This window comes from Solanum tuberosum, unplaced genomic scaffold (genome assembly GCF_000226075.1).
Source record: "Solanum tuberosum cultivar DM 1-3 516 R44 unplaced genomic scaffold, SolTub_3.0 scf00008, whole genome shotgun sequence".
Taxonomy (NCBI): Eukaryota; Viridiplantae; Streptophyta; class Magnoliopsida; order Solanales; family Solanaceae; genus Solanum; species Solanum tuberosum.
In genome coordinates, this window is record NW_006238934.1 from 3,409,211 (window position 1) to 3,419,588 (window position 10,378).

Below are 10,378 nucleotides of genomic sequence, written 5' to 3' on the forward strand. Positions count from 1 at the left end.
GAATTATACAAAAATAAAAAGTTAAGCCGCGTAATTATAGCTAAAAGTGAGTTGTGGATTATAATTAAGGCAAACTATAGCTATGTTAACTAATTAACTAATATATGTTTGCTTATACACGTAATTTTCTCTTTTAAGAAAAAATTGCCCTATTAATATATGTTTATATTTGGATTTTAACCCCTTTTCGGGATTTTTCACCTTTTAACTCTCTCTCGATGACTCGAATTCATAATCTTATTATTATATGTTATTTATTTTCTATATATTGCATTTATTATTAATAATTATTAGTTTTGGAGTTTAAATTAGAACTATTACCTTGCTTATTATAGCTTTGAACAATATATTACATTTTACTTGCAATTGTTTTAAAAGCAATATAATGGCTTGAAATGACATTGCTTTGCTTTTGGTGCAATTCATATTTCAACAACTTGTGTGTTTGCCTCGTGTATTGTGTTAATGAATACATTGGTTGGATAGAATGAATCATTCTTCGTCGTTACATAATATCACACATCCATAATTTGAGTGATAAACCTACAAAGAAAAGTAAGGTATGGAGTAAAGCTATTATTAAAAAGTAGGATAAAAGACGAAATATGATTTTTAAATAATAAATTAAGATAACATTAGAAAAGAAAATTAATATTAAGGTAACGACGCGATCACACCAAACCGGTCGTTACACAAAACGAGTCTATTCGTCGTTATCTAACGATAAATTTAAACGCTACGATACAATAAAATTTAAGGAACAATCAAAACAAACATCGTATTATAATTAACAATACAATACAATACAATACTAACAACAATTCAAACAAGGTGTTAAGCATATGCAACTCTTTCTTTTGTTCATAAATCCTTTGACTCATATAATATATACAAATCCATCAATACAACCATGCACAATTGAAATTATGAAAAAGGACAATAATTTCATTAATTAGGTGTGTGAGAAATACTTTTAAGATTGTCTTACTAGTACCTATGAATTAGAGGACATTCACTAACCTAAAACATTATATTATTCTATACTCTATTGTACTTGGTATATAGTCTTTATTTTACATTTCTGCTAGAGACTATTTCTATAGCTTGAATAATAATCGCCAATTAGTTTAGTATAGTAAAAGAAAGAGAGATTATTTTGGATGATACTAACCTTTAATAGTTTTAGATTTTAATCTCTTTCTCATTTGTAAATCTAAAAGAGGCAAGAACTGCAATTATAACAATATAAACTTTTATATGAATACATGTATATATAGTTCTGGACTTCGATTAAAGAAAACCCTAAACCAAATTTGACCTAATTAAAAATATTTATATCTCAACAAATAAACAAAATAGAAGTTCTATGGTAGCACATGAAAAGTAGTGTTCTAGATTCTAATCAAAGATACAACTAATTATAACGATGACATATTTAGTGAAATTTTACAAATAGGATCTGAAGAAAGAGGTTTGTACGCAATCTTACCTTGTCTTATGAAAGTAGAGAGTAATCAAAGATACTAACTTTAAAAACATAAAACCCTAACCTTATAGAGTAAAAAATTAAGAGACGTGTAAAATAAAAACAACGATAATAATTAGTGCTAGTAATTAACATAAAAAGATATTAATAAAAGTACTTATCTTGATTTACAAGGAGCTGTTTGTTTGAGGTGATAGAAAATGAGTGTAAGGAATGAAGCCTGGTCCGAGATCACTCCATTAATTATATATTTGTATCACTAAATTAAAAAAAAAAAAAAAAAAAGAGAAAAAAATCTAGTAAAAATATAAGTTGGACGATATTGAAGAACAAAAAAAATAAATCAAGAACCAAACACAAAAAAAAAAGGTTAAAGAATAAGAACAAAAAACAAAATAGAAGGATATTGTAAAAATGAAAACAACAATAATAACAATATATTCAATATAATCTCACAAGTGAAAATCTAGAGAGCGTAAAGCGTACGCAGACCTTACTTCTATCATTAGAGACAGAGAGATTATATGTGATAAATCCTCGGTTCAAAGAAAAATATATCAAAGAAGATCGAAAAATGTATTGTAAATATGAATAAAGAGAAGAAAAATAAATAAAATGGAAGGATCTTGGATCAGTCTTCATTCCAAACACTTCATTTTCATTTGAATATAATTTAATTCTCTCTTTGATATGATTTAGCAATGAAGAGAGAGTATATATAAATAAAAAAAAGCTGCAGAGACACTCGATTTCTCAATGATCAAAAGCTTCTATGTATAGCTCACCATCATATAGTAGTTGAAAAAGTGGAGAATTAGGGTAGAGGCGGAGCTAGGTGGGAATCATAGGTTCACACGAATTCACAAATTTTTTTGTAGACCTTATATTTGTATTAGAAAATTAAATAAATATATGTATATTAACTTGTGAACCCCGAAATAAATTGATTTAAAACTCCCAAACTCCTAATCTTGGCTCCGCCTCTGATTATGGGGGTCGTTTGGTTCAAAGCAAAATGTTTTCCTAAAAAATATTTTTCGGGTATTCAAGTGGTTTTGTGTTTTTTAGGAAAAAATTATCTAAATACACAACTTAATTTATTTTATTTTCTAAAATTGCATATCATTTGAAAAAATTACAAAAATATCTACTTTACGCAATGTATTAGTCGGATACATTTCCTTACGCTATGTATCGATTAGATACATCACTTTACGATGTAGCAAGACGGTACTTTACGTGATCTATCAGTCGGATACATCACTTTACACAGTTTATTCGATGTATCAGACGGATACATCATTTAGTGCGATGTATCGGCTGGATACATTACTTTACGCGATATATCATGACGTACGCGATGTATTGGGACATACATGATGTGTCAGGACGTTGAGCAATATATCCAAAATTGAGACGCGATGTATCGAAACATTTTGGGATATATCACATTCCACCAAATTTAAGGGGGTTTTACAATTTAAAAAAAAAATAGAGATAGAATGTAATTAACTCTTAATACTATGAAATTTGTGTAAAATCTATTGTTTTTTAATGTTTGATAAGTAAGTAAGAAAATATAACTAATTCTTATTATTGAAAAAAACTTATCAAAAACCTCTTCCTGTTATTGTGAATTGAAGAAAAATCATTCCTTTACATGAATTTTTTGATAATTTCTTGGTGTATGATATTATTAAAATCGATTTTTAAATTCTAAAAATGTCACTTGACTTCCATTCATTTTTTACGTACTCAAATCCAACCCATTTTTTTTAAAAAAAATATCAATTCTTCATCTATTAGGAATTATTTTTTTTTTCCATTTGGATTGGTCGGATCTAAAGGTGTAAAAAAGAGGTGAAATAATCTTTAAAAGTTGTGAAAGTTTTTAATTAAAAGGTCAGAATTATACATTTTGTAATTAAGTAAATATAGATATGTTAATAAATTGTTAGCCGACAGGAGTATATATGAGAAAATTTTAGAAATAGCAAATATAATAGACATAAAAATGCCTTATAGCCATAGTTTTGATAATTGCGCTACATATCTATAGTTCAGTTTGTTATGGAATATGCAATTTGTTTATGCCTAATTGTATACTTCGCTTGCGAATATACAAATGGAGTAAGTATATATACAAATTTTGTATTTATACAATTAGAAATTTTTCAGAACTCCATTTGTATATTTCGTTTGTCAATCGACAAACACGATAATTTATTATGAAGTTTTCATAAATCGTATACAAATAATTAGAGTAAGCATATATAAAATTCTAGATTTATACAAATCAAACGAATACTACAAATAAGACGAATAGCAAAAATTGGGGAAACTGTAACCATAAATTACAATTCTCTTAAACTATAGCTATATTACTAAATATAGGCTAAATATTTGTTATTCTGTATAATTTTCCTATTTTTTTAAACCAAAGAATGTATCTGCTCTAGATTGAAAAATTAATATTTACACCTTTTCCCTATGGTAAATTGAAGAAAAAACATTCCCTTTATATGAATATTTATGATAATTTCTTGGTGTATGACAGTGAACATTGTACTTTTTATATTATTTTTTTGTATTATAAAATATATTTATGGGTAGAAATTTGAAAGAAAGTGCATTTGGAAGAGCACATGAAAGACAGGTCATGGAGAAATGATTTAAAATAAAGAAAAAGCTGACTGATTTTGGAGTCATTGAATTGTCGTCTTCTGAATTTTTAACTTTTTATTGAATTGAGATAGAGCCAGTACCTATCACAACAGCTACGGCATATAACAAAAGAATAAATTTAATTAATTAATTCAAGCACTGAAAACAAAGCAAATAAAGCCATGGAGAAATATGACAAAGTTACAACTATGCTAACGACAATTTATTTGGTGTAATTTAATAAATGAGGTTCGAAAAAATTGATGTATAAATTGAGTTTATTTTTATTTTTGTAAACGTAAAAAAGTTGTTTTTGATAAACCATTGATTTAAAAAAATTGTTTTCCAGCAAGAGGGAGATGTAATGATGAAAAAATATTAAGAAAAAAAGATCTGATATATATGTCAATACTATTTAGAGTTGATGAATTCCTTGTTAAAAATGTGGCTCACGTATATTCTTATTGTTATTATATAAATAAAACTCAGATACGTTATATTTTTTCGTCTAGCAGAAATTATATAGGAGTATATTTGATCGTACAAGCAAAATTAAGGAATAGCACCCAATTAGTATAAAAGTAAAAAAAAAAAGTAGTTCAATTTAGCCGTTGAATCAAAGAAGTTTAAAAGGTTTTAATTTTTTTTTTATGTATGTGAAAAAATAAAAAATAAAAATCACCTAAATACACAACTTATTTTACTATTTAAAATTTCTTAGCATTTATTTTTTTTACAAAAATCCCTATTTTACATGATGTATCGGGATGTATGCGATGTATCATGATGTTACTTTACGCGATGTATCAGTCAGATACATCACTTTACGCCAGGTATCAGGACAATATCAGTATGTTGAAGGATGTGTTCAAAACAAAGAAGTGATGTATCGGGATGTATCCGGATTTCACCAAATTTAAGGATTTTTTGTAATTTGAAAAAGAATAGAGATATAATGTAATTAGCTAATAATACTATGAAATTTGTGTAAATGTACGTAATTAAATATATATGGATTGTTTCTAAAAATAAACTATCAAAAGAACTAACTTATGATTGAAATTTTTACTTCTATTGAACGAAAAAGATATAATGGAATTATTTGTGTAATGATAAAAATATACGTGAGTTGATTTTATATATTAATTTTTAATGACAAAGTTAAAAAAGTATATTAAGCCATTTTCTTAAATATTAAAGATAATCAAAATTGTAAAAAAATACTAACAACAATAGAATGAAGAATAAATAATAATATTGATTTAAAATAAACATGAGAATATATATGACAGAGCAGAATATATATAGTCCCTCCCGAATAAAATTTGAAAATCAATTTTATTAATTAGCCTATCTGATGAGTGACATTAATTAAATATTTTTTACACGCTATGTCCATTTTGGTGTTAAAGCAAAGATATCAACACAGCTCATAAAGTATTTTCCACTAATTATAAGTGGATCGACCTAGATCTGATTATAATTAATCAATATTTATATTCATAAACAGTACCTAGGAGAGAAAGCATTCATGAACATTATTGATAAATCTGTCATAAAAATAATTTTTTTTTTTTAAAAACATTTTTTCCTTCATACAAATTTGAATATTACTATTGTATCTTATAAAACGAATCGTTATTTAGTGTTTATATCAATTCAAATAAATATCTGACATGTATCTTAACATACATTTTTATTATAAAGTAGTATAATCTGATATAAACCTCGAATACCGATAAGTTTTTATTATTATGTCTTAGCCAATGCTATGTCCTATTGACTATTGAGTTTCTTCTTCCATTATAATATAAATTATGTAAATTTAATTTATTTAGTTTTTAAAATGTGGGGGTAGGAAATGGGAAAAAGATCATAAGGTGTGAAATCGAATCCTCGTCAATAAAATGGTAATTTCATATAACCCACTATTCTCTTGTCTAAGCCCATCCTCATTAGGCCCAAAATAGGAACCCAATCATTTGCCCTAAGCCCAGTCCAGACCTTAACTGGGCCAAGTGTTAGATTTAATTTTCATTTGCTAAGTTGTGAAGCCCATGAGTTGGCCCATTTCATCCGGAGCTAACACGATACATGTTTCTGCACAAATTGTCGTTAAAATTGATTGGTGTTTAATTTTTATCCCTCGTATTTTAGGTGTTCAATATTTGTCTTTGCCATTCATTAAATAGAAAAATATTGACCTAAGTACCCTTATCTATCGAATTCTAATTCACTCTAAGTTTTTACCTTCCGAAATTGAAATTTCACCTCGATCAACATAAGTTCCGGAATTAAGTTTTACAAATAAGTTGTATAGTATTTTTAAAATTTGTTGTAGAGTTATGCTTTTAGGGATATGAAGAAGAAAAAAAGATGGTAGTTAACGTGGGATGATAGACGAGTATATGTGTAACTATTTTTTTCTTCTTCTGAAATACATTATGCCCTCTCGATATGCAACACAATTTGTGAAATATTATGATAAGAAAATATAAATTGGTACTCCACAAAAAAATATTTATTATTTCGATGTTATGTACATAACTTGTTTACCCCTTAATCCTGCTGAATCTACATGCATTATTCTCAGTACTAAAGAATCTTTCTTACAAATTAAAAATCAACTACACTAATTGGCTCAACATGTAAATAAACAAAGGAGGAAAAATATACTATGATTATACATAAATATATAAATAATATGCATTGTATCTTTCTTGGGACGTGAAAAAGTAAGGATAAAAGATAAAATCATAAAATATGAAAAAGCAAGAATAAAGACAAATCTTGGAATAATTAAAGGGTCATTTGGTGGTTGAACGAAATTATACATGGATTATATTTATTTTGGTAAATATTTGATTTATCGGATTAAAAATAAAATATATAAGAACTAATATAAAACACATGTGTTTGTATTACCTTTTATTTCCAATTTTAACTATATATTTTTAAAGTACTTTGTGTGAAGAGTTTTAGAAGGGTATTTTGGTCACTCTGATATTTATCTCGGAACTGTTGTCTCTTTTTGAAGATGGTACAAAAATAAAAAAACTAATTGCATAATAAGAAATCAGCCAAACGCGAAATAAAGTAATTTCGCATTTTATCATAGGATTATTATCTTTTATTTTACAAATCAGACGATCCTTAAGTAAATAATAGACACATTTAAATTTGATAATCTTAAACTCATGAAAAAATGCTTAGTGTATCAAATATTTTTATATTTTATGATCTTAAACCTTTCAAGTGAAATATTGAAATTGAAGAAATAATATCCCCTTCCAAACATACTAAAAATAAAATAAAACACATAATTGAGACAAATAATAATAATAAACTAACACCGATTAAGAATAGTACTAGTGACTTTTAAGAATTTGTCTAATTATTTCTTTGAATGCCAATTAATCGTGTAGAATAAGTTTTGGATGCTTGTCTGTTTCCTTTTTTTTCTTTTTATTAATAATAAATAATTGTTTTGGAAGTTTGTCATGAAAAAACGACAAAATGTTTAAGAGATAAAATACTATTAAAATTAGGGGTAATAAATTGAAGGGTGGCATAGTTAATATAATAACAAATAAGTCAATATCAAATGATATACTATGCATTATAATCATTGTGTATAGAGCAAAATGGCTCGAAAAATGAATTAATTTATAGTATATTCCATGCAAAAACAATAACATATATACTCATTGTAATCTAAATATTATATAAAAGGCTTAAAATTTTAATTTTAATTTAATAATTTTTTATATATATCGATGCTTATGATGAGATAAATATATATAATCCTTTTAGTGCAATTTTAATTAAAGCTATCGATTTCGAGTTTTGAATATGAAAAAAATTTGTTAGGCAAAGATTCCCCTTAAATGCATCTTACACCATGTGCATCTAAAATAATTAATCAGAATCCCTATATAAATATCGAACATCGAATAAAAAATCGAAAAACGAAAACAGCCAAACCCTACCTCTTCCAAATGCACAGAGAATAGATACAGGCCAATATGCTATATATAGAAAAGTGCGCAAATTCCATGGACATTTGCAATCATTTTATTTAAAATTATTGACCTATTATACTTAATTTAAAAAATAAAAGGGCTCTTTTATTGCATTATAATATCTGCACAAAATCTAGTATTAACAATAAAATATTTTATCAACATTTTGTTACTTGCATAAAATCCAACTTCCCCAATGTAATGATTTATTATTCTGATAAATAATATATGTATAAGTGATAATTTATGTATTATTTTATGAAGAAGAAAAATAGATTACAGTTAAAATGACTAAAATAATTACCTTCATGAATTAAATGAATTTTTCTAATAAAAAGCAAATATTTTTGAATCTCGACATGACAAATATTATCATACATTATTAATTTTTATAGTACTAATCTTTAAATTATGATGCATACAATATTACTTTATGCATAACTTGTCTTCGAATCAAACGAAACCTTGGTAAATAAAAAATATATCATAGTAGTAACTTCCCTATAAATAAACTTGACATTATATTATACACTAACATAAGCATATTGGCTTGAAAAAAAAAGCTTCCTTCTTCCTTTGGGAATAATGTCTGATAATTTTTCTTTCAATGATCTACAAATTACACTTGCAACCCTTCTAGTTTTTTCTCTATCAATCATTCTATGGACAAGAAATTGGAAAAGTACAAAATTACCCCCAGAAATTCCGGGATCATGGCCAATCATAGGCCATCTTCGTGGTTTTGGCGATGGCAAAAACGTCCCTCTAGCACGAACATTTGGAAAATTGTCTGATCAGTATGGTCCGATTTTCACTATCAAGTTAGGTATGTATCGTTATTGTGTGATTAATAATTGGGAAGCAGCGAAAGATTGCTTCACAATTAATGATAAAGAACTCGCGGCTAGACCAATTAGTCTAGCAGCTGAACATTATGGTTATAATTACGCGAGATTCTCTTTTGCTAATTATGGTCCATATTATTGTCAAGTACGAAAACTCGTGCTACAAAATGTTCTTTCTAGCACTAGACTTGAAAAAGTCAAACATGTTAGAACTTCTGAGGTGGAAATTAGCATCAAGGAGTTGTATAATTTATGTGGTAAGGGTGATAATTCAAACACGATTAATATCAGTAAATGGTTCGAGAAATTAACTCTGAATATAATCGTGAAGATGATTGCTGGTAAGAGGTACATATCTTTAGAGAAAGACGAAGAGGCACAATGTTTTAGAAAGGCCTTTGCTAAGATTATGTATCTTGCTGGGGAATTTATTTTATACGATGCGATTCCATTCAAGATTTTCAAATATGTGGATTTTCAAGGGCATATTAAGACCATGAAGCAAATTTACAAGGACTTGGATGATATTCTTCAAAGTTGGGTTAATGAACATATGGAGAAAAAGAAAATTGAAGGTGATAATAATAATGAACAAGATTGTATAGATTCAATGCTTTCAGTGACAAAACTTGAGGATTTCAAAGCATATGGTTATACAAGAGATACAGTTATCAAGGCTACAGTATTGGTACGTTTCTACACTCTTAAATCGTACTCCCTTCGTTCACTTTTACTTATTTATTTTGAATTTTACACACTCGTTAAGAAAAATTAATTGATAGTATTTTTATCACAAGGTCAAAATTAATTGATGTATAGTTTTTGTCTTGAAAAATGCTTTGGGGAATAAGTAATTAAGGTTAAGCGTAAAATAAGAAAAAAATAATTGTTTTTTTCTTGAGATGTTATAAATATGATTTTTTTTTAAAAATAGTGAACAAGAATAAAAGTGAACGGGAGGAGTATATTCTTTCTTGATATATACTGACAATATAAAATTTAACAATATCAATATATTTTTAATTGGTTGTACTTCTTTCGATTCAATTTAAGCGGCATAGTCTGAATAAACATGGAGCTTAAGAAAGGCGTGATGATTTTTAAAACTTGCGGTCATGAATGGAATATTATAGTAACATTTATGTATAGCTATAAAAATTTTGAAACTTGTTATTTAATATTTATGCGGCAACAAAACTATTTAGTAACATTTACAAAATGTCATTCTTTCTAAAACATACTAAAAATAAATAAATTATGTTGTCACATAGACTAGAAAGGAGGAAGTAACAACGTATTTACTTTATTAAAGTGTAACTTCTATATATGAAATATATATATATATATATATATATATATAT

General features: G+C 26.7%; 1 protein-coding gene and 1 long non-coding RNA gene across 2 annotated transcripts in view; one reads left to right on the forward strand and one right to left on the reverse strand.

Moving 5' to 3' along the window:
• Positions 1–302: 302 nt before the first annotated feature.
• Positions 303–1,765, reverse strand: LOC107061214 (uncharacterized). Its single transcript, XR_001473852.1, has 2 exons — positions 1,490–1,765; positions 303–543 (listed from the first exon to the last, which is right to left on the reverse strand). It is a non-coding gene; the product is annotated as an uncharacterized lncRNA (long non-coding RNA).
• Positions 1,766–8,742: 6,977 nt separating this feature from the next.
• LOC102595151 (cytochrome P450 82C4-like) overlaps positions 8,743–10,378 on the forward strand; it is a 5,089-nt gene continuing 3,453 nt past the window's right edge. The window contains exon 1 of the mRNA XM_006339134.2: positions 8,743–9,705. Coding sequence (XP_006339196.1) covers positions 8,758–9,705 — 948 coding nt within the window. The 5' untranslated portion in view covers positions 8,743–8,757. The remainder of the gene's footprint in view (positions 9,706–10,378) is intronic.